At 40.0% G+C, this 22371-nt stretch overlaps 1 protein-coding gene across 4 annotated transcripts in view; it reads left to right on the top strand.

Moving 5' to 3' along the window:
- LOC100704142 (inositol 1,4,5-trisphosphate receptor type 1) overlaps positions 1-22371 on the top strand; it is a 74528-nt gene that overhangs the window by 19794 nt on the left and 32363 nt on the right. Inside the window, exons 8-39 of one of the 4 annotated variants that reach the window (XM_005469475.4) lie at positions 239-322; positions 2215-2361; positions 2528-2623; positions 2986-3030; positions 4098-4252; positions 5008-5107; positions 5427-5587; positions 5681-5822; positions 6032-6190; positions 6774-6946; positions 8025-8144; positions 8505-8699; positions 8840-9091; positions 9191-9332; positions 9442-9595; positions 9686-9876; positions 9975-10107; positions 10198-10252; positions 10334-10499; positions 10773-10946; positions 11083-11157; positions 11295-11432; positions 11539-11664; positions 11791-11991; positions 12090-12341; positions 12797-12922; positions 13031-13159; positions 14456-14576; positions 14690-14874; positions 14957-15105; positions 15180-15291; positions 16001-16039. In XM_005469475.4, coding sequence (XP_005469532.1) covers positions 239-322; positions 2215-2361; positions 2528-2623; positions 2986-3030; positions 4098-4252; positions 5008-5107; positions 5427-5587; positions 5681-5822; positions 6032-6190; positions 6774-6946; positions 8025-8144; positions 8505-8699; positions 8840-9091; positions 9191-9332; positions 9442-9595; positions 9686-9876; positions 9975-10107; positions 10198-10252; positions 10334-10499; positions 10773-10946; positions 11083-11157; positions 11295-11432; positions 11539-11664; positions 11791-11991; positions 12090-12341; positions 12797-12922; positions 13031-13159; positions 14456-14576; positions 14690-14874; positions 14957-15105; positions 15180-15291; positions 16001-16039 — 4497 coding nt within the window. The remainder of the gene's footprint in view (positions 1-238; positions 323-2214; positions 2362-2527; positions 2624-2985; positions 3031-4097; positions 4253-5007; positions 5108-5426; positions 5588-5680; positions 5823-6031; positions 6191-6773; positions 6947-8024; positions 8145-8504; positions 8700-8839; positions 9092-9190; positions 9333-9441; positions 9596-9685; positions 9877-9974; positions 10108-10197; positions 10253-10333; positions 10500-10772; positions 10947-11082; positions 11158-11294; positions 11433-11538; positions 11665-11790; positions 11992-12089; positions 12342-12796; positions 12923-13030; positions 13160-14455; positions 14577-14689; positions 14875-14956; positions 15106-15179; positions 15292-16000; positions 16040-22371) is intronic. The other 3 variants (XM_013269209.3, XM_013269210.3, XM_013269211.3) reach the window with 3 other exon arrangements.

Below are 22371 nucleotides of genomic sequence, written 5' to 3'. Positions count from 1 at the left end.
CACTATTAACTGAATTACAAGTGCTGATTCTGGCAACATATGCCAACGTGTGCACGATACATTTAGGTATTATCTTTAAATAAGAGTGGTCTCCAATCTAATCTTAAAATAAACGATTTTATGATGATTTTACTTTTTTTGTTTGTTTTGTTATTTGAGAATATGAGAAAACAAAAGAAAGGTCTAGTGTCACTACGTGATGGTACAACTCACATTCTTCTGATTGTTTGTTTTTCAGGTGAATTCGGTCAACTGTAACACCAGCTGGAAGATTGTCTTGTTTATGAAATGGAGCGACAATCAGGATGCCATTCTTAAAGGGGTTTGTCTCACAGTAGAAACCAGCCTAGAAAAACTGTCTATGGCTTTTAGAAAATCATGGCATATGTGTTATAACATAACTGTATTTTATTATAACATGAATAGAATGACAGACACAAACAACTGAATAATACAACAGTGTCGAAGTCAGTTCAGTCTGACTTCATGGAAAACCTTTCGGACGCTGTAAAATGTCAGTACAACAAGAATGCAGTTAGTTGCATTCATAGTCTATATTTGAGTTAAATGGTACAAAGACTACAAGTCCATCCATTTTTGGACAGTGACAAATGTTTTGTAATGTTTCACATTACATCACGGAGGATTATAAATCAAACAATCATGATATGATTAATAAAAAGTATTGCATTAACTCATTAAGAATTACACCCATGTTTCTATATACTTTTCCACAGACTGACGAGCAGTTCCCTTCTTACTCGATGACAAATGAAACAGAAAATAGCTTGATTGAATTGCAAGCTTTTAGTTTATATTTGGTAGCTTTTTATGCAAGCGGAGGAGGCGATCATGAAACTAAAAAAAAGCTAAATGAATTAATTACACTAATTAAATAAGTAATTTAACTATTTATAAAAAAGCTTCCCACAGCAAATGATTATTTCAGTGTAATTCAGTTGGAGTTCCCCACTCTGTGAAAGAGTGCGTGGGTAAATGGTTCAGTTATGATGGAATAACGTTTCTCACTAAAGAATTGAGGGTTTTAATCATCTACAGTGATGATGTGATATTAAAGAATCTATAAATGTAAAGAAAGTGGCCAGAAATCAATATTGAGTAGCCCTGCAGCAGGACTGTATTAACAGCTCTTCACATTCAGTAGTGGAAATCGGTAAATCGACTCAAGGACACAGGAAGTGAGAACCACAGCTGGTGAACCAAATTTGTTGCTACATCCACAAATGCAATTTAAAATTCTACTGTCAAAGGCAAAAGCACAAGTAACCTTGACCCAGAATTTCAGCCGTCTTCTCCGTTCACAGTACATTTAGGTAAATTCAGAAAATGTCCTGAAGTCATGGAAGCTACAGGCTCAGAGCCTGCCGGTTCCGGAGTGTAGAAAGATGTTTTATTTAATTGTAAGCTGTAAATCTTATTTTAGTAGGATTATATCAAACCACATTCTGGATATATGCAACTGGAGCCTATGAAATCCTATTTATACTATCCAGATGCTTATAGTGTTAGCATTGTTAAAAGAAGTGGAGATGCAACACACCTCTCGCAGACCGCCACATGTTGTTGGCATCAAATTCCATATAGGAATTTAATTTCCATCCATCTGCCCGTCTATCCAGTCATTTTCCTCTGCTTCTCCAATTCAGGGCTGTAGAGTGGCTGGAGTCTGGAATATCTGGAATTTCTTCTTTCCTTTTTTTTGGTGCTGTTTTCCATTTCCTATAGAATTCAAATAATTTGCATCTTATTGCATTCTGTTTCTGTTTACATCTCACAGTGTCCACTTTTTTTGGAAACTGTGCTGTAACTAAAAGCTGTTGCATAAGGTTCCCTCATCAGAGTTGAGTGGGCTGGTTGCTTGTTTGCTTGTTTTTTTATATATATTTTCCCAGTTGAGTATCATCAGTTTACAGAAAATTTGAACAAATGTGTTTTATCTCTTACAGAAACAGCTCTACATTAGGGGCTTTAACATCTAAAACAGCGTAGGCAACTAGGTCTGCCATGCGACCTCCATGAAATGAAATGTTTGGCAGCAGGAGGAAAATGTTTAATTATTTTTCTATGCTTCCTCATATACTGAACTAGTTGAAACTAGTATCAATTCACATAAAGGCACAAGATCTGTGGAACAGGTTTTGGTGGTTTTAAGATTAACCTGAGAAAAGTAACATACATTTTTCTTCTCTCCAGGGTGATGTGGTACGACTGTTTCATGCAGAGCAAGAGAAATTCCTTACATGTGACGATCACAGAAAAAAACAATATGTGTTTCTACGCACTACTGGACGGCAGTCAGCTACCTCGGCAACCAGCAGCAAAGCCCTATGGGAGATCGAAGTGAGCAGGAATATTTTTAGAGCCAGTTTTTCCTATTGTGCACTTGTATGCAATCCTAGGTGTAAATTCTCTGAATTTATTTTTTTCTTAACAAAATCCTAAATAGAGACTGTGATCTATTTCTGTATTTATTTTATATCATCAACTTTTTGTGCTCTTGCATCAGGTGGTACAGCATGATCCGTGCCGAGGGGGCGCAGGGTACTGGAACAGCCTGTTTAGGTTCAAACACTTGGCCACTGGACACTACCTGGCTGCAGAGGTCAGCATGTCTCCAACCTCCATTTGTTTGTCTGTCTGTCTCTTTACCAGCAAGATTATGCAAAAACTACCAGAAAGCAGGTGAAGAGGGGGAGTGCAGCAAAAAAAGAACCCATTTTTATTTTTGGTATGGATTCAGACCTCTTGGTTATAACTGGAGCCAAGTGATCTAAATATCCTATTAATAACATGTTATTGATCAGCTTCCGTTAGAGTTTATTTACACTGAAGAAAATATCAGTGACCCAAGTGGCAGAAACATTCAGTTCATTTTCCTAAGTTACAATCTTCTGAATGCTTTTTGGACTGGATTTTTTTTATTTTTTTAAACGAAGTAGTGAATCACTTTTGGGTTTTTTGCAGCTGAACCCAGATTATGAAGAGGAGTGCCTGGACTCACGCTCTTCAGTAAGTAGAAGGTTTTTAAAAAGTCATATTATTTAGAAATATTTAATTGGAATCCAGTGCTTAATAAGCCTAAGTAGGTGAATGTCATGGCCACAGAAATAATTTGTGTAGTATAGGAGAGCACCTCCAATCTAATTCTTCAGTTTTTAAAAATATATGCTAATGTCTAATTATTTTCATATATCACATATGTATTTAAATTTTATAGTTTAGTTTAACAGATACCATGTTCGTGAAACTCACCTACTCATGTCTTAATATGGAACCTTGTTTCTGCCACTGGAAAAATAATAATAATTATAATGGCATCCATTTGGGTTGCCTCAAAATCTCAACTTCATAACTCATAATTTTGAGACAATAACCCAAACTTTTGACTTAAAAAATGAATTAAAAAAAAACAAAACAACAGAAGGCATAGCCTCTTTTCCCGTGTGTAATCAGAGCTGTATTGTTTACCATTCCCACCAGTAGAGGGCTCAGTGAAGCTTTGCTGGATGTGAATGCTTTAACTTTCAGCGAACAGCAGATGGCAGCCTTTCACTGTGAATGTGTGTTCCTGAAACGTGCAGTAGCAGTGTGCCTCAGCCATACACTGCACTTGAAAGAGGCCTCGTCTCACAGGCCGGGCCGAAGTTGTTCACATCTGTTGGCCAAGCTGTAACAAGTGAACCAAATCATAGCCAGTCACCTCCTGAGTTTACCGCCTTGCTCTTCAGATTAAAAGGAAATTAATTTCAATTCATTATAGTTAAGTCTTTTTTGCATATAACATCTTTTCTTTATTGAGTTTTGACTTATTTAAGGTAATCTTATGCCTTCGTGGGAACCATTATCCGTTACTGAATTAAGACTGTGACGTTTTACGAGGGAAATGCAACTTACAAGGAAAAAAAGGAAGAAATATTTATGGTCACTGTAATACATTACCAGTATCTTGCTTCAGTTCCTAGAAATCTTTCCACACTGAGTTTTAACACTTTCACTGACATATCTCTGACATTTTTTAAAATTATTTTGCTGTTTATTTTTAATCAGGCTTGATTTTTTTCCCCCTTTTCCTCCAGCTTGACTCAGAGCAAGAAGCTATGAGAGCCCGTTCGAGAAATGTCCAGGACAAAGTCATGTACACACTTGTGTCTGTTCCTGATGGAAATGACATCTCTTCCATATTTGAGCTCGACCCTACCACTCTAAGGGGGGGAGACTCACTAGTTCCCAGGTATGAAAGATTAAAAAAAAGAAGCATTTCTGACCCACCCTAATTATTGTGTTATTGCTATACAGAGAAATTCATTGCCTGGTTCCTGCCCTGTCACTTTTTCCACGGAAACCCAGACAGCAGACACATTACAAGCAGGGGACTTCCACAGTATATTATCACTGTCGTAATATGTTTGTAAAACAAGCATGGAAAGTGTGTGTGTGATAATAATTGTTGTAAGAGAGTCTCTAACTGATGATTATTCACGATAAAGTGGATGTTGGAAGTTACGCAGGTGTAGTTGTTCTTTATGATGGCAATGCAGATAAGGATGTTGAGATAGAGCATATAATAAAGTGTGTAAAGGAGATAATTATTCTGTTCTTATGTGAACGTGTGTCTGTGTAAGTTTGGTGAAGAGTGAGAAAATATGACGCAGACTCGCAGTGTTGCAGGAGAAATGCACCGAATTTCGCTAGAATAGCTCGAGGAAGTGAAAGCTGTTGCCTAGCCACATTTATGGGAAGTGGTCGACTGACCATGTAGGCCCCAGATCATATGTATATTTGTGAACTTTTGTAAGGTGATCAAAGGTTCTGCTTCGAATGCATGATTTTTCTTAAAAAAGAGCAGTTTAAAAAAAATGGAAACTATTGTTGTCATTTCAAGCATCGCCTTTTTCATTAGTTATTATGTAGCCTTTGTTTGCGCATCATAAGTGCAATGTGCAAATATAAACAAAAACATAACATAACAATAAAATGTCTTTTCAGAAACTCGTATGTACGCCTCAGACACTTGTGCACCAACACGTGGGTTCACAGCACCAACCAACCAATCGACAAGGAGGAGGAGAAGCCTGTCATGCTGCGTGTGAGTGACACTTAATTTACAATAATGTCTAAATCAGTAGTAAATTATGCATGATGCTGAGCTATAATTATGCTGGAGTTTTGGATGTAATGAGTCACCAAAAGTTCAGTGATTATAGTCAAATCTAAATAACACTGGTTCCCTCTTCCTCCTGCACCTGCTGTGCAGTAAATTTGTTATATATTATTAAGTGCGGGGAGCTCTCTTTTTTTTTCACAGAAAATGCTCTTTTGCAGTTTTGATTATGGGTTATGGGCAAAGAGCTTTAACAAGTGTTTCACAGACCAATTCTTGTTTTGTTTTGTTTTGCTTTTTCAAGATTGGAACTTCTGCACTGAAAGAAGACAAAGAGGCTTTTGCCATTGTGCCCGTCTCCCCAGCTGAAGTGAGAGACCTTGACTTTGCCAACGATGCCAGTAAAGTGCTGGCTTCTATTGCTGGGAAGCTGGAAAAAGGCACAATCACGCAGAATGAGAGGAGGTATAAAATGGAGAGTGGGACAGTTAAACAGTAAACACTGTGAAGTTCTAACTATAAGCACGATCTTACTGTTATTTCTGCATATAAAATCAGAGCTGTTACCAAGCTTCTGGAGGATTTGGTGTTCTTTGTGGTGGACATTCCCAACAATGGACAGGACGTTCTGGAGATCATGGTTAACAAACCCAACAGAGAACGACAGAAGTTAATGAGAGAACAGAATATTCTCAAACAGGTGATGTCTTAATACCGTAAATATAACATTTTCTAGACACTCAAGGTTAAATTTTCCATTCTGTGATTCTTTTGAGTCCTACTGACGCACTGAATCTTCTCATGACATGTGGCATCTTTGCAACATCTGCTTTAGCAGTATAGCATAGTTGTATATAGTTATGTATAATGTAGTTGTTACAACTGTCTTAACTTTTCTCTTAAATTCAGATCTTCAAGCTCCTGCAGGCTCCTTTTACGGATAGCGGAGATGGGCCCATGCTGCGGCTGGAGGAGCTGGCTGACCAGCGTCATGCCCCCTTCAGACACATCTGCCGCCTATGTTACAGAGTTTTGCGTCACTCGCAGCAGGACTACCGCAAGAACCAGGTACTCTTTGTCTGGCCTGAAGTCTTCATGAGTGCAGTTCCCATCTGACGTTAGGTACAGGTCTCGCTGTGGTTTCTGTAAAGGTGTATTTCCGCTTAATGAAAGAAGCCATTGTTCTGTGATAGCACTGATTTGATAACTGAAGCAAAAAATATTCTGAATCCAAGATGTGTAACTGAAAGTACTCTGAAGTATGCGCTGGTTCATCTGCCAGGTCTCTTTATCAATTTCTGTTGATACAAAGACACGAAGCCAGTGTGATATGAGCTCATTCCATAAAAAATACTTGTAAATGTAAAGTTACCATTCGGCTTTTCTAGGAACAGTCCATTTCTTTCGTTACAGTGTAATAGCTAGAGGAGTCATTTCATTAAGTTAAATGAAGAGGACAGTGTGGACATGCTGTTCTTTTTGCACAGTGATAAAGACGGAGCAAAATGAGTCAATGATGGCTTTCGACTTAAGGTTATGGCTTTTAGAAAGAGCATAAAGAGAGACAGGCCAAGTACTAAATTACATTCTTTAAAATGTGCTTAAGCTGTCTTTTGTTGCTTTTTGTTGAGAGCGTCTGCCTCCCTTGCAGGAGTATATAGCCAAACAGTTTCGCTTCATGCAGAAACAGATTGGTTATGATGTCCTGGCAGAGGACACAATCACAGCTCTGCTCCATAACAACCGCAAGCTCCTGGAGAAACATATTACCGCTGCAGAGATCGACACGTTTGTTAGCCTGGTGCGCAAGAACCGTGAGCCCAGGTTTGTGTGTGTCTGCATCCAATTAAAATTAAATTGAATTTAAACCATTACTTAGTTATGTGTTACCATAACTGTATGTCTGTATTGTACTTAAGAACATTCTGGTGATCAAATAAACGTCCTTTGCGACATTTTGTCATTCAGTGGAGGAAATTATTATTTGTTTGCTCAATTACAAGGAAAGGAACAGTCTCTCATTTTTATGGTAGTTTCATTTGAAAGGAGATTATTAACCACAAATCCAGAAAAAACACATTACATAAACATTATACATGTTACTGAGTGCAATAACTATTTTAGACCCAAGCAAAATACAACTTAGTACTTGGTGGGTACACTCTTTTTGGCAAGGACAGAGGTGAGACGTGTGCAGTCCCACTCCTCTTTACAGAAAATCTCTCAATCCTCTAGGTTTCTTGGCATCCACCTGACAACTCAAGACTTGAGCTCCCTTGAGTCTGGAGACAGGCTAGGTCACTGCATGACTTTAATGTGCGTCTTCTTTAGACATCCCTTTGTTGCCTTGGTGGTATGTTTTGGGTCACATACATGCTGAGCACACATCCAAGACCCATCTTCAGTGTTCTGGCTGAGGGAGGTTCTCATCAAAGATCTTATGATCCATCCATTGGCCGCTTGATGCGTTATATTCGTCCTGTGCCTTTAGCAGAAAAACAGCCGCAATCATAATGTTTCCACCTCCATGCCTGAGTGTTAGGATGACATTCTTTGTGTCATACTTCGCATTTCTCTTCCTCCAAACACAGCAGGTCAAGCTGATGCCAAAGGGTTCGATTTTGGTTTCATCTGACCACAGTACTTTCTTCCAAGCCTTCTCTGAATCATTTAGATGTCATATGGTTGATATCTGTGTGCCACATGTGGTTTTTCTGGATTTTTGGTTCATCTCTTCCCTTTAAAATGAAATCAGCAAAAAAAATAGACACTGATCTTTTCTTTGTGAGCAAAACTGACAAATTGAAAAGGGGATCAAATAATTATTTCCCCCACTGTACCTCTTTGTGACATGTAACCTTGTTTCAGAGACTCATCACCTCTCGTGCTTTTGTTTGTTCAGGTTCTTGGACTACCTGTCAGACTTGTGTGTGTCAATGAATAAGTCCATCCCTGTGACACAGGAGCTCATCTGTAATGCAGTGCTGGATCCAGCTAACGCAGACATCCTCATAGAAACGAAGTGAGTCCTCATCACTCTCTTGACCTCTGCCCTGTTCCCTCTGTTTGATGTCACTGTGAACGTACTGAGGTTTCACTTTGACAGTTGCCCATTAATTGGTGTCTAGAAAAGGCATTTTATCCAGTATTGTGATTAAAAAAACAAAGGTTATTTGTAGCAGTTTTGGAATAAACAAAACATTTTTGATACAAGGATGTTCACTCGTCGTGTTCCATACTCTTTATAGCTACATATAAATGGACTGATGTTAACAAATAAGGACTGCCACAAAGGCTTTCTTATGCCCACATGATTACACTAGCAAAGCAAATAATGCCTGTTTGTATTAAGTTTTTTTTTGATGATTTCCTTTTTCTGTAGACTGGTTCTTTCGAGATTTGAGATTGAAGGAGCATCACTCGGGGAGAACTCTGTGGAATCAGAGGAAGATGAGGAGGAAGTGTGGTTGTTTTGGAAAGACAACACTAAAGAGATCCGCAGTAAAAGCATCCGGGAGCTTGCTCAGGATGCCAAGGAGGGTCAGAAGGATGACCAGGAGGTGATCAGTTACTACAGGTACATACTGCACCACAACCTGCTCCTTGAAGATGGAAAAGGTGTATCCTGTGATGGCAAATAGCTTGGGTTTTGAGTGTTCAACCACACTTTCCTTTCTAAAAGGAGAGCCTGACTTTACCTGTGTGGACACCTTACAGGTACCAGCTAAACCTGTTTGCCAGAATGTGTTTGGACCGTCAGTATCTGGCAATCAACAAGATCTCTGGCCAGCTGGATGTGGACCTGATCTTGCGGTGTATGTCAGATGAAGACCTGCCGTATGACCTACGAGCCTCTTTCTGTCGAATGATGCTGCACATGCATGTGGATCGTGACCCTCAGGAGCAGGTTACACCAGTCAAATATGCACGGCTGTGGTCTGAGATCCCTTCAGAGATTGCCATTGACGAGTGAGGGAGTAGACGGACTGTATAATCATATTGTAAAGCATTTCTCATGTATGTGTTTGCAGTTTCGTAACTTGTTGTTTACATATGGTTTATTTATAGCTATGACAATGATGGAACATCTAAAGATGAAATTAAGGAGCGATTCTCACATACGATGGAATTTGTTGAAAACTACCTAAGAGATGTGGTGTGTCAGAGCTTCCCTTTCGCAGATAAAGAGAAGAACAAGCTCACCTTTGAGGTCACCCTGGTGCTTTCTTGATATACTACAATTACACTCATGTCATAGTAGTCATGCTCCGAAAATCAAATCAGCAAACTCGCTAAAAGCATCTATTTTCCATGTTTAGGTGGTGAATCTGGCCAGGAACCTGATTTATTTTGGCTTCTACACCTTCAGTGACTTATTGAGACTAACCAAGATCCTGCTGGCTATTCTAGACTGTGTCCATGTCAGCACCATTTTTGCTTTCAACAAGCTGGACAAAGGAGATGACAGTAAAGGTAAGAGGACACAGGCTGGCAAGTCGAGGACTGGAATCCCACGGACATGAAGTTCATTTGTGTGTTTTGCGTGCGTGTCAACGCTTCCAGGCAGTAATGTGATGAGGTCAATTCATGGCGTTGGTGAGCTGATGTCCCAAGTAGTGCTCAGAGGTGGGGGTTTCCTTCCCGCATCTTCAACCAGGACCCCCAATGGTGACGCAGTCAAGACCCAGACTGAACCAGAGAAACAGGACATATTGGTCATGGACACCAAGCTCAAGATCATCGAGATCCTGCAGGTGGAGACATACAGTGTTCTAATATTGTTATGCCTCCATATAACCTTAATAAATACAGCACATTATATATGTATGTCGTTATTTTTTCTTCACTGCAGTTCATCCTGAATGTCCGCCTGGACTACAGGATCTCCTGTCTGCTATCTATCTTTAAGAGGGAGTTTGATGAGAGTAATTCCCAAAATGATATATCTTTAGCTGGAGCAGTCGAAGGACCAAACAACATGCCAGGTTTAGAATAACATATAGCTACATTATACACAAATGTGTGGCCAAGTTAGTGGACTTTGTTAGTTAGAGAGATATTTTCTGTGATTCCAGGGGCTCTGGATTTTGAGCACATAGAAGAGCAGGCAGAGGGGATATTTGGTGGAAGGTAAACACACACTGAGTATCGAAAGAGTTGAAAATATGAAATAGAGAGGTGTTTCTGAGTATATGTTCTGTTTATGTCTAGTGAAGAGAACACCCCTCTGGACCTGGATGATCAGGGTGGCCGAACCTTTTTGAGGGTCTTGCTCCATTTAACCATGCATGACTATCCTCCTCTGGTGTCTCGAGCCCTGCATCTGCTGTTCAGGCACTTCAGCCAAAGGCAGGAGGTCTTGCAGGCATTTAAGCAGGTATCCTCACGGCGACTTCCCTCAACTTAAACTAAAGCAAAGAAATCAATAACCTGTAAACTTGTTTGTGTTTTTGACATTTGCTTAAGTATATTATGATTTGCAAATACAATGAAAAACATTGAAATATTAAGAATCATTGTTTGGATGATCTTTCTAAACCTCAGTGACACAAGATGCATATTCAGGTTTTCACAGTAACATTTTGTGGATCCTGTATAGCTTTTTGCTCTGCAGTTTGCCTATTCTTCCAGCAAATTTTTGTATTTACAGGTCCAGTTGCTCGTCACCAGCCAAGATGTGGAAAATTACAAGCAAATAAAGTCGGACCTGGACCAGCTGCGCTCCATCGTCGAGAAGTCTGAGCTCTGGGTGTACAAGAGGCTGGGGCCAGACGAGGGCATGGATGCAGTTGACGTGCTCGCCGCTGAGCCACAACATAAAAAGGTGCAGGGTGTTATTTCCTGAACAGAGCCAATCTCATAACCCTGAAAAGCCAGCCACCACAAAGTATTCCTTTTGGGGGGGGGGTTTGTTTTTTTTATGACAGTAAGGCTATAACACACTGTTATGCTGTTCACAGGGTGACTCGGGGGGCATAGACAAACCAAAGAAAGCAGAAAGCACAAGCAGTTACAACTACAGGGTGGTGAAGGAGGTAACAAGTTTTCTAACCTTGTTAAAAGATTGTTTTAACGTATCTGAATATTTTGCAAATGTTGTTGCACAGCACTAGAGTTTTTCTACATATATTTTCCTCTCATGTTTTTGCTTTTTCTCACTGCTCCCTCACAGATCCTGCTGCGTCTCAGCAGGTTGTGTGTCCAAGAAGGTCTGTCAGGTAGAAAAAGCAAGAAGCAGCAACAGAGGCTGCTGAGGAACATGGGGGCTCATGCTGTGGTTCTTGAGCTCTTACAGATCCCTTATGAGAAGGTGTCAATGGTTCTCAATGGGTTTATTTTTGGATTTTATTTTTAGTAGCACATTCTTTTGTGTGTACGAGCGGGCAAACCTTAACGTTAGCTCTTTTCCACTCCAGGGAGAAGACTTGCGCATGCAGGATATTATGAAGCTAGCCCATCAGTTTCTACAGAATTTCTGTGCAGGAAATCAGCAGAACCAGGCGCTGCTACACAAGCACATCAATCTTTTTCTCAACCCAGGGGTGAGCTGTCTCGTGCACTGATTGACACTTGCAGTATTAATGATGCAAAAGCATAGACTTTTGATTTTGCACAACAACAACATCTTGGAAAACTGGCTTCTCTTGTCTTTGTTTTCTTGTGTTCAGATCTTGGAGGCCATCACCATGCAGCATATCTTCATGAACAACTTCCAGCTATGCAGTGAAATAAATGAGCGTGTGGTTCAGCACTTTGTCCACTGCATTGAAACACATGGCCGCAACGTCCAATACCTGAAATTCTTACAGACTATTGTCAAGGCAGAGAACAAGTTCATCAAAAAGTGCCAAGACATTGTCATGGCAGAGGTGCTAAATCAATTCTACACAGTTTTTTTTCCCCCCACTGTGTTTCACTTATGCCACAGTTTCCTTATGTTCTAATGTGTATCTGTTTCTTCCTGCAGCTGGTGAATGCTGGTGAAGATGTTCTGGTCTTCTATAATGACCGTGCCTCCTTCCAGACTCTGGTCCAGATGATGCGATCAGAGAGGGATCGCATGGATGAGAACAGTCCTCTAATGTACCACATACACCTGGTGGAGCTCTTGGCTGTGTGCACTGAGGGCAAGAACGTCTACACAGAGATAAAGTGTAACTCGCTCTTGCCACTGGATGACATAGTGCGGGTGGTGACCCATGAAGACTGTATCCCTGAGGTGAGATAAGCTGGAATGTTTGAGAGTTATGAGAAACAATAAGTTGCACAGTTTGTGATTTTAATGTCCTAGAAAAATTGAAGAAATAAAGACAGGGAGCCATATCTAAAGATAAGTGTTACTGCTTGCAATAGGTATGCTATAGAGGCTGATTATCTAAAATACATTTGATTTCGTGTGGATTGCAGGTCTTACATATTGCTAATGCAATACAGTTATTCATTGTTTTTGCTGCATGTCAAGCTTTAAAAATGTCACATAGTTTGCTTTAGTGACAAATGTATCAAATAGTGCCACATTATGAATTTTTTCCATAATGTGGTACTATTAAATCCTTATCTAGGAGTCTAGAGCTAATTGTGGTGTATCTAAAGTTACAAATTCTACGGGTATTGCTGTTGTTTTATTAGATTAGCGCCATCTTTTTTACATGAACTTTAATCTTAACCTTTCAGGTAAAGATTGCTTATATCAACTTTCTCAACCACTGCTATGTGGACACTGAAGTTGAAATGAAGGAGATCTACACCTCCAACCACATGTGGAAACTCTTTGAGAACTTCCTAGTTGACATTTGCAGAGTAAGAAACCCCATATTTATTTCAATAATGACATAAAAGCTATATTAAAGGAAAAAAATAAAACAACTAACAAGCTAAAAGACAAAATGTGTTATTTCTGTTGTTTAGGTGTGCAACAACACAAGTGACCGTAAGCATGCAGACACTATTCTTGAACGCTATGTGACAGAGACAGTCATGGGCATTGTGACCACCTTCTTCAGCTCACCTTTTTCTGACCAGAGCACCAGCCTGCAGGTAACCTGTTACAATAATGCAAAGGGGTTTAAAAAAAAAAGGTTTTACAGTAGCTATAAATATGCTAATGTCAATATCAGCCCTGGTATACTTCAACATTTTGAAAATAACAGTAACGTGCAGAGTTCATGTAAATCTAAATGCCTAGACTATCTTTTAGTAATTAGTTATTAGTTACCTGCTAACCTTAAGCCTAACCTTGCTCCATGTAATTATACAAATAGCCTGAGTCTCTCTTGCAAAAGCACAGTTATGGGAAAATGCCAAGACACTGCTTCCGTAAATGGTAAAGTAAGTGTTTCATCAGAGTTCCCGAGAACTGTGTCTGCTGAGTACCAATATTTGGAGTGGTTAGGTTGGGTTATTGGCACCATGTTTCCTCTCTCTTCTCATTTCTGTTTTTTCAGCATGTTAGTCATTTTCTGGTAGAGGTAATCGGGTATTGCAAGATCAGAGATGGCCAGTAGTTATTGACAATAATCTTGGTTAATGAATCATTTCTTCTTCTTTTTTTATAAGTTTTTTTTTTTCATAGGTTTTAAAAACAGTTTATAGAAAGTTTATTAAAGGTAAAAAAAAACCTCAATACAGTGTTTATCTGAGTAATCACCCTTATCCAATGATGAAACATCACTGGGTGTTGTTGATTTCTGCATGACCGCACCTTCATCGACAGGGATCATTAAATCGTTGATGAGCAACAAATGATATGAATCACAAGCTATGGTTTCACCGCCTACCAAACTGAACATCTGTGAGATTTTGGACCATCGTACTAGATAATGCTTTCCACTGCCATCATTAAATCTAATGAAAAAACTTTTCAAAGAATAGCATTCATTGCTCGAGTAGTGTTTCAGAGAGCTAACGAAGGCACATTTAAGCTGCTCTTGTGGCACAATGTTGGCCCAACCCCTTACTATATGTTGGTTTGCTATTTAATTTGTCACCTGCTGTATGTTTTCTGTGCTCTTCAGGCTTCTCTTTTGGGGAAAATATTTCAGGTATTGGTTACAATTTAAGTAGGGGCACAGAAGATCTGGGTGCTAAGATTTTTTTATTTTTTAAATAATATGAAAGATTTTCACTGGTGCGTTTTGGGCAAAGGTCTGCTTGATGGGTTAGCAGTAGCAATTGACCACAATAGCATGCGGGGATTAGCACAGTAATATCACAGCAGCTCAGGCACAGCACTGTGTGTGCACGTGAGACACATCTATCAGAAAACTTCAATCAAAAATAAACTACAGTTTCACTTGTTTTTCTCTTCTTCTTTTTTCTTTTTTTTTTACCCAGACCAGGCAACCAGTTTTTGTGCAGCTGCTGCAGGCTGTCTTCAGGGCCTATCACTGCAACTGGTTGATGCCAGTGCAGAAGGGCCATGTTGAGAGCTGTATCAAAGTGCTCTCTGATGTTGGTAAGACCAAGACCTTTCTCAAAATCAGTCCATCATATTCAGAAGGTTTAACAGTTTATATTAATCCTAAAGCGATTTAACACTAATGTTGTATCTCTTTCTGAATCCACCAGCCAAAGGCAGAGCAATAGCCATACCTGTGGACCTGGACAACCAGGTGAACAACCTGTTTGTGAAATCCAATAACATCGTTCAGAAGACAGCCATGAGTTGGAGGCTTACTGCTCGCAACGCTGCACGCAGAGACTCTGTAGTGACCGCGTCACGGGATTACAGGAACATCATAGAGAGGCTGCAGGTTAGGGTTGTTTGAGTTTGCGCTGCTTTATGTCATTATATTGCACAAAAACCTTCAGGGTGTTGCTTTATCTGTAATATAGGACATCGTGTCCGCTCTCGAAGACCGTCTTCGTCCACTGGTCCAGGCTGAGTTGTCAGTTCTGGTGGATGTGCTGCATCGGCCTGAGCTGCTCTTCCCTGAGAACACAGACTCGCGCAAGAAGTGCGAGAGCGGAGGATTTATATGCAAGTAAGGAATGCTGCGATCTATGAAATTTACAGTTAAAACGTAAGGATTGAGACTAAAGCTCTGTGCATTTGCAGGCTGATCAAACATACCAAGCAGCTGCTGGAGGAAAATGAGGAGAGACTGTGCATTAAAGTTTTGCAAACGCTTCGGGAGATGATGACTAAGGACAGAGGTTATGGAGAGAAGGTACGAGATGCTGCAAAGCACAGGCATATTGTATTTCTATGGGGAGATGATTCACTTCACTGTAGGCGGTATGACTGTACATTTTTTACATTGTATATATTTTATTGTATCAACGCAGGTTTAGAATAAAAGATGTTGATAGTTTCTCGCTATTTTTCATGTCTTTTAAAGTGCCGGGTTTAACAAAAAAAAAAAGAAGAAAAAAACAAACTTTTCAGCAACTAAGTTTCATTCGATTTAGCTAAAAGTGAAGCACAAAACTCCTAAAATGATGCATTTTCAAAAGGCAAGTCCTCACACAAAAACAGCAATCTGATACAGTGTTGACTATGATTTTATATATGAAAATGATTTTGATGTCATCAGATCTTTTGTGTAGTTATATAGAGTTTACACTATATACACACATATTGCATCACATGTACCCCAACCATTATTTTTGAAGGGATTTGGCTTGTCCTTGGTGTCAGTTAAACAGGGGTGGTCACGGCTGTGTGAGACTGTACTAATTATACTCACTTTTCCTAATATCCATGCAAAAATACTGCACATGGATATGGCACTGTATCTGTGCTCCTGAATTAGATTTTTTTTTTTCAGCAGTCTTAACTCACTTAACTAACATGACATGCTTTATCATTGACCTCTGCCTTAACTTCCTGCTTCCTGCATTGTTATCTAACCCCTGAAACCCTCTGTTCTCTTTCAGCTCAGGGCCTTTGATGATGAGATGGATATGCCTAAGGTTGTTTCTCTTTATCTTCCATTCATGCCCTTGTTTCCCAGAGCATCTGTTACATCTGTGTAACTATATTAGCTGTACTTTAACGTTAGCCTTCTGTAGCAGCTGCTTTGGCTGTGTTGTAGTTAGTGGGGGTTTGGGCACAGCTGGTAACAAACAGTCATAGACCAATTCTGTCTTAAACACCTGCTGCATTGTCTGCTATAAAACGGTGTGTAGATCAACTGAAAACGTGTGAAAAAGAGAGGCTGGGAGATGTGTTCTGTTGCTGACTGCAGGTTGCTCAACTGAGCTGCCTTATTCCATTTTCCAAGGTAGTCACTTACTGGTTGGGCTATGTGCCAGTGCTGTATTTGTGTCCACTCACTGTCCTTGCACTGTACACGACTTTCTGCCAAAGTGTTGGTTGAAAGTCATTTTTGCACACATTTACTGTATTCGGGTCCAGTTAAGGGAGTTATCTTTTTATGTGATAAACTGCAGGAAAAGAGATAAAGACCTGTGAAAAGCGGGGTCAAGAAGTTATATTTTGATATAGATTAGCTACAAGGATTGATGCAACAGAAATACTGATAAGAGACTAACAAAAAAAAAAACTGAATAGACATGAGAGTGCAGAATGCAATGACCATATGACAAACATCACACAAAAAACCCTCAAACACTAAAAAGCTGATGATAATATGAAGATTAATGTATTAAAACCACGAGAAATCCCATTGCTTAATTTCCTCTCACTCTGTTCTCATGAAGATTATTCATTGCCCTTTCCTTTTTATATCCTATCATACCCTTTTTTTTTTCTTTTTTCTCTTTTTTTGGGAAGGGGGTTGGGTGTCTCCCCAGTATCTCCCCAGTATCTCCTGCTCCAATAGGGGGCACTGTGACTGTGTGCGTGCTCTGTATATGCGCCTATTAATGAACGTGTTGGGCTGTGAAGGGCTGAGGCATTCACTGAGGCTGTGTCCTAGTTTTCCTTGCTTGCGAGCTGCACGATTCCTGGGTGCCTGCCAACTCTGGGCTGAGGTTACATAAGAACCAGGCTTTTTTTTCCTGGAACTCAGCCCCGCCGCTGATGTGTGACCTTCAGCAGTAATTGCCAATAAAAGTGTTGTGGAGCTGTTTATCCACAGAGCAGTTGTGTGCGCACGCATACATGTGCATGTGCACACCTGTGGGGGGTAGTGAGGTGGGGGTGGGGGCTGTATGAGTTTCTCTCATGTGCTGTATCTCTGTCTGGCTGTCTACACGTGAAAAGCTGCTCCTGTGTAAGAGCGGCAGGGAAGTGGAAACCCGTGCCGATGTTCATATTTCTTCTCACCTCTTTCCCCCTTTTGGCCCCATTAAATCATTGTGACACAATTCCTTAACTGCTCCAAATACCCCACCCCTCCCCCACCCCACCCCACTTCCACTCGCACCCTTTCTCACATGGATGCAAACACACACCCACTCTGTGTAAACGTAATGAAGTTGGCTGTGAATGTTTGCGTAGGTGTGATATGAAAGTGCGTAGCTGGCTCTTGTCTCTTCTGTTGATCTTTGAGCAAAGCAGAATAGCATTATATATGGTATAGAAGAAGGATACATGTTTGTGCGTGTGTGTTTAACAGGAAACAGAGTTTATGTGGGTCACATGAAGTCGATTTATGCAGCAGTGTCTGCAAAGTATTATGGAGGCATTTTTTGAAATGGAGAAATGGAGAAATGGAAACAGAGACGGCCCGAGGTATATTTCTGACCTCGCTGATGTGTGCGTACTATCCCATTGCTAAATGTCACCGAGATGAATATCAGCTAAATTCATTGCTCTTTGACTGTCAGAGTTATGTAAGAGCCAGAGGAATTCAGGATACACAGTGTTAGGCTTTCTACTCTCAGGCTTCACCTGCCCTGATGTGTGTGCGTGTGTGTGTGGTCTAGTCAAAGCAGTTATGCAAGCCTTCCATGTTGGAAAATAAGGCTTGTATCATCCCTTTCACTGCGCTGTTTCTTCCTGTGGCAAACCAGTCAGTGGACTGGCTTGCAAGAGTAATCTTGCTTTTTTGATTTGCTTTATTTATATCTACTTAACACATTTTCTCACAGCAGGTTTTTCCATCTCTGGTCAAGACAGAAATTTATTTTACAGCTCTGGTATAGAAGTGGGTCAGCTACAATGTAAATGACAGAGCACAGCCTTTTAATTTAAGTCTGCTCTACTGTCTGCCCATAACAAGCAGTCGAGTGGTAAACCCCAGTTTTCATGTCATTCACCGCTGGTTTAAACATGACTCAGCTTCCACCTGCAAAGATGTGTTTATTTATGCACTGTCAGAGAAAAAAGAAAACACACACACGTAAAGTAGAATTAGTTTTTTGGTACGCGCGTGTGTGTCCGCATACTTTCTTCCTTTTATGTTCAACTGAGAGGTGTGAGACTGATCGAGGGGTTTGCCCTGGGGAGATTCCAGTTTGGTGGAATATACTGTAGTTTGGGCGGATGTGGCAGACGTGAGGGGTTAGCCTGTGGTCTTTGTGGTGAGGCCGGGGGGTGGTGAGCAGCATATATCTACTCTGATCAGCATTTTGCATTGTGGTTTGATGTAGTGACAGGGAAAACATGTCGATAGACTTGTGAAAGATGCTGATCCTCCAGCATGTGCATGCGTAGCCCCCAACCTGATGCTGAACTCTGTTATATCTGCTGCTGGGATCAGCTGTTGTGTTTGTCAAAAGCCTTAACACTGAGAACCCAAGTCACGTCTCATATCACACCTCGCTTGATAATACTCTTGATATGAAATAAGTGTTGCAATGAGAAGAAGGCATAATTTTTGATCATCATCAAAAGGACTGGAAACATTAGAATCAGTAGATTTCATAGGTCATAGCTGCTGTTATGCACAGATAATAATTTTAAAACCTGCAAGATTCAGGCTAGACTTCATTGTGTCGCTTTTTGATGCCATGTGCTAAAATCCCACTATTTGCATTTCAGCTATTCCAAAGAACTCATGAGTATATTCTGTGTTTTCCCTTTCTTCTTTTCTTGCTATGTCTCCGTCTGTCACTTTCTCTTTCTTGCTCTGTCTCATTGTGCTTTTTCACCCCCACCCACACGCACACACCAACAAACAAAATGCGTATCTCGCTTTCCTGTTAAGAAACATGTTAGAACACATTAGAACGGTCACATAACTGAATACAGGCCTGCATTTTATTCTGGTTTGGGGAGATATTCTTAACTATGAAGATGTTATGTTTAAAGGGTTAGAAACCTGTATTTTTTAAGGGCATATATATGTATATATAAATGTGATATTAATATACTTTTTTACTACAGGTCCAGTGTTAACTATGCCACATCAGGTATACTCGGGGTGTGCTTTAGCCTCCTCCTCTACTGCTTGACATTCATGTTAGCAACTTTTGCAAAAGTTGCTAACATGAATACATGCGTATCTTTGAATACTTGCAGAGCTTTTGATGACACAAACATGTATGCAAAAGCCTTAATAAGTAAGTAGAAAAGTGTTGTAAATTCACTTGCTTCTGTACAAGGGTGAAATTAATATGCTTAGGCTTTTTATAGTAATCAGATTTCAATTATCCAAGTGGCTTTTATTAATACTTTTCCACCAACATCCACAAAATTTTCTGCTACTTATTAGACTTTTTCTGTCATTTATTTGTAGTTCAGATTAACTTACCATCATGGGATGCCTTTCACTTTGCCCGACTAGATGCCTCGTTCTTATCGCGAAAAGTTGTCAGTTTTGCACATTTAAGTTGAGGTGGAGCTTTTGGTCTCTTCAGCAGCCTCATTTTCCAGTAGCAAATATTCCAATATTTATTTTTAGTTTGGCAAAATTGTTAAGGTCAATCAAAATATCATCCATCCATACTTCCACTTGTCCAGTTTATAGTTGTAGCTGCACTGCAGACTAGCCCGACTGTTATCGGCCAGAGGAGACCTACACCCCAGATAGGTAGCCAATCTGTTGCGAGGCTAACGGAGCAGTTTTAGAATCACCACTTAACTTTACATGAATGTCTTGGTTCTGGGTTCCACGGGCTAGATGGGGCCTTCCTGTGTGGAGTTTACATGTTTTTCCTGTGCTTGTATGGGTAAATCAAAGTTGCTGGTTTTAAAAACATTTTAAACTATTTTTAATGTACAGTTGTGTTCAGAAGTTTATGACCATGGACATAAATAGTGTGGTAGTTTTGGCCTTTTAATGATTTCTTTTAACAGTTTTTTTTTTTCAGGGTGGAATCATTGTACAGTGTATATCTTTCATAACTTTAAAATATTGTATCCACAAGTTTGAATCTATTTTGGTTCAGCTGTAATCCACACAAGATCAAAAGTGCATACAGGCTTGATAGTGATGTGCAAGGTTATACAGTATGTTTTAACTGCACAAGGTCTGTTAACTTCTCATATGCAATCATGTTTGATTACAGTTGGTAGCTTGTTGACAGCACTCATTGGATTGACACATACTGAGAACAATGGGAAAGCCCAAAGACCTCAGTGAAGATCTAAGAAGGAGAACTGAACATTTACACAAGTTGAGTAGGTCAGATTAAAAAAAATATGTAAAATTTTAAATCTATTACACATTTCAAGATAAACATCACAAAGTGCTTCATAAAAAAAATTCTAGAACATAAAAACAAACTTTAACAAGTATTAGTTGCTATTTGAAAGAGACAATGCACTTATTTGATGTGTCACCACTTTGCTGAGGTCTGGGAAAAGACCCAAAACGTTACCCTCAGATGGGTGGAAATTGGTTTGGATGTTCAGAAACAACCCAGTAACCACCAAGGCTCAAGCCTGACATGAACTGGAAACTGCTGGAACATCAGTGTCACTGTCCACAGTGACACTGATGTTCCACTGATGTTTTACATCGCCATGGACTGAGAGGGTGCCAACCGAGAAAGAAGCCCCTGCTCCAAAATCGACCCCTTCAAGCTTGACTAAAATTTGCAGCTGCCCACATGGACGAGCCAAAGAAAAGCTTGTATGGTCAGATAATGACAAGAGATATGCCCGCTGGAGTAAAGGTGAGGCTTTCAAAACTAAGAACACTGTACTGTTAAGTACGGTGGCGGTAGCATCATGCTCTGGGTCTGTTTTGCTACCAGTGGTACTGGTAGATTGCTCAACCTCCAAATAGCTGGACAGTTAAACTACACACAACTGTGTATTTCAACAGTACAATGATCCCACAAACTAATCAAAACAGGTTTTGGAATGGAAAAATAAGCTAGCATTAAGCTTCTGGAAAAGCCTTCCGAAAGCCTGACCTCAACCCTATTGAAAGTTTGTGCTCTACATTTAAAAGTCTGGTCTATGCCAGGAAACCAATGATTTTAAATGAACCCTTTGAATTCTGCCAAGAAAACGTATGCCCAAAGCTTGTTGATGACTACCAAAAGCATCTGGTCGAGGTGCAACTTGCTAGAAACATTTAATCAGTCAAGAGGAGTGTATGTGAATATTTGAGCAAACTTCTGATCATCATACATCAGCTGCAGCTCACATGAACACATGAAAACATACTCGTAGCATGTTTCTTTCTTCTTCTTTTTTTTATTAATTCTGTCTCTGCCTTTCAATGGTTCTCTTGTTGCCCACTGTGTTTTTGGTAACAGATGGCTTCTGCAAGCATCTCTGTGTCATTGGTTTAGTGGCCTGGTTTCTTTTGGAGTGATTATGTAACTCTAACCTCATCGCCCCTTTCCTGTCTTTTCCCCTCTCTTGCCCTCTTACACTGTCCTTTTACATAACAATGTATGCAGAGCAGTACCTTATTCTGGTTTAATTTTTCCCCAGTGAACAGAAGTACTATATAGAGATACTGAATTTTAATACTAATCTAATCTGAACTGCCACTGTTTTGGTTCACCGAATAGGACTTTAGGAAATGAAAATAGGAACACAATGCATCTCTATATTACTGGAGTGGATCATTGCACTTTTTGTCACGTCCTACTCATAGCATAGTTCAAACTGAGAACCTCTCACCTCATTTGTATTTACTCATTCCTCACTACCTGACAGTTGCAGTGTGATTTCAGTTTTGGTTCACCTTTGTTTGTGTGTGTGTGTGTGTGTGTGTGTGTGTGTGTGTGTGTGTGTGTGTACGGGTATTAACATCTTCATGGGGACCAAAAAGTTTACTATACTTGTGGGGACAAAAATCCCGGTCCCCACGAGTTTAAAGGCATTTTTGAGACTCAAAATGTGGTTTTAGTGTCAGGGTTACTATTAGGTTATGGTTAGGTTTAGGGTAAGGGTCAGGGTTAGGCATTCATTTTTGATGGTTAGGGTTAGGGTAAGG

This window comes from Oreochromis niloticus, linkage group LG5 (genome assembly GCF_001858045.2).
Source record: "Oreochromis niloticus isolate F11D_XX linkage group LG5, O_niloticus_UMD_NMBU, whole genome shotgun sequence".
Lineage (NCBI taxonomy): Eukaryota > Metazoa > Chordata > Actinopteri > Cichliformes > Cichlidae > Oreochromis > Oreochromis niloticus.
The sequence above is the reverse complement of the archived record's forward strand: the minus strand, read 5'-3'. Positions and strand labels throughout refer to the sequence as shown.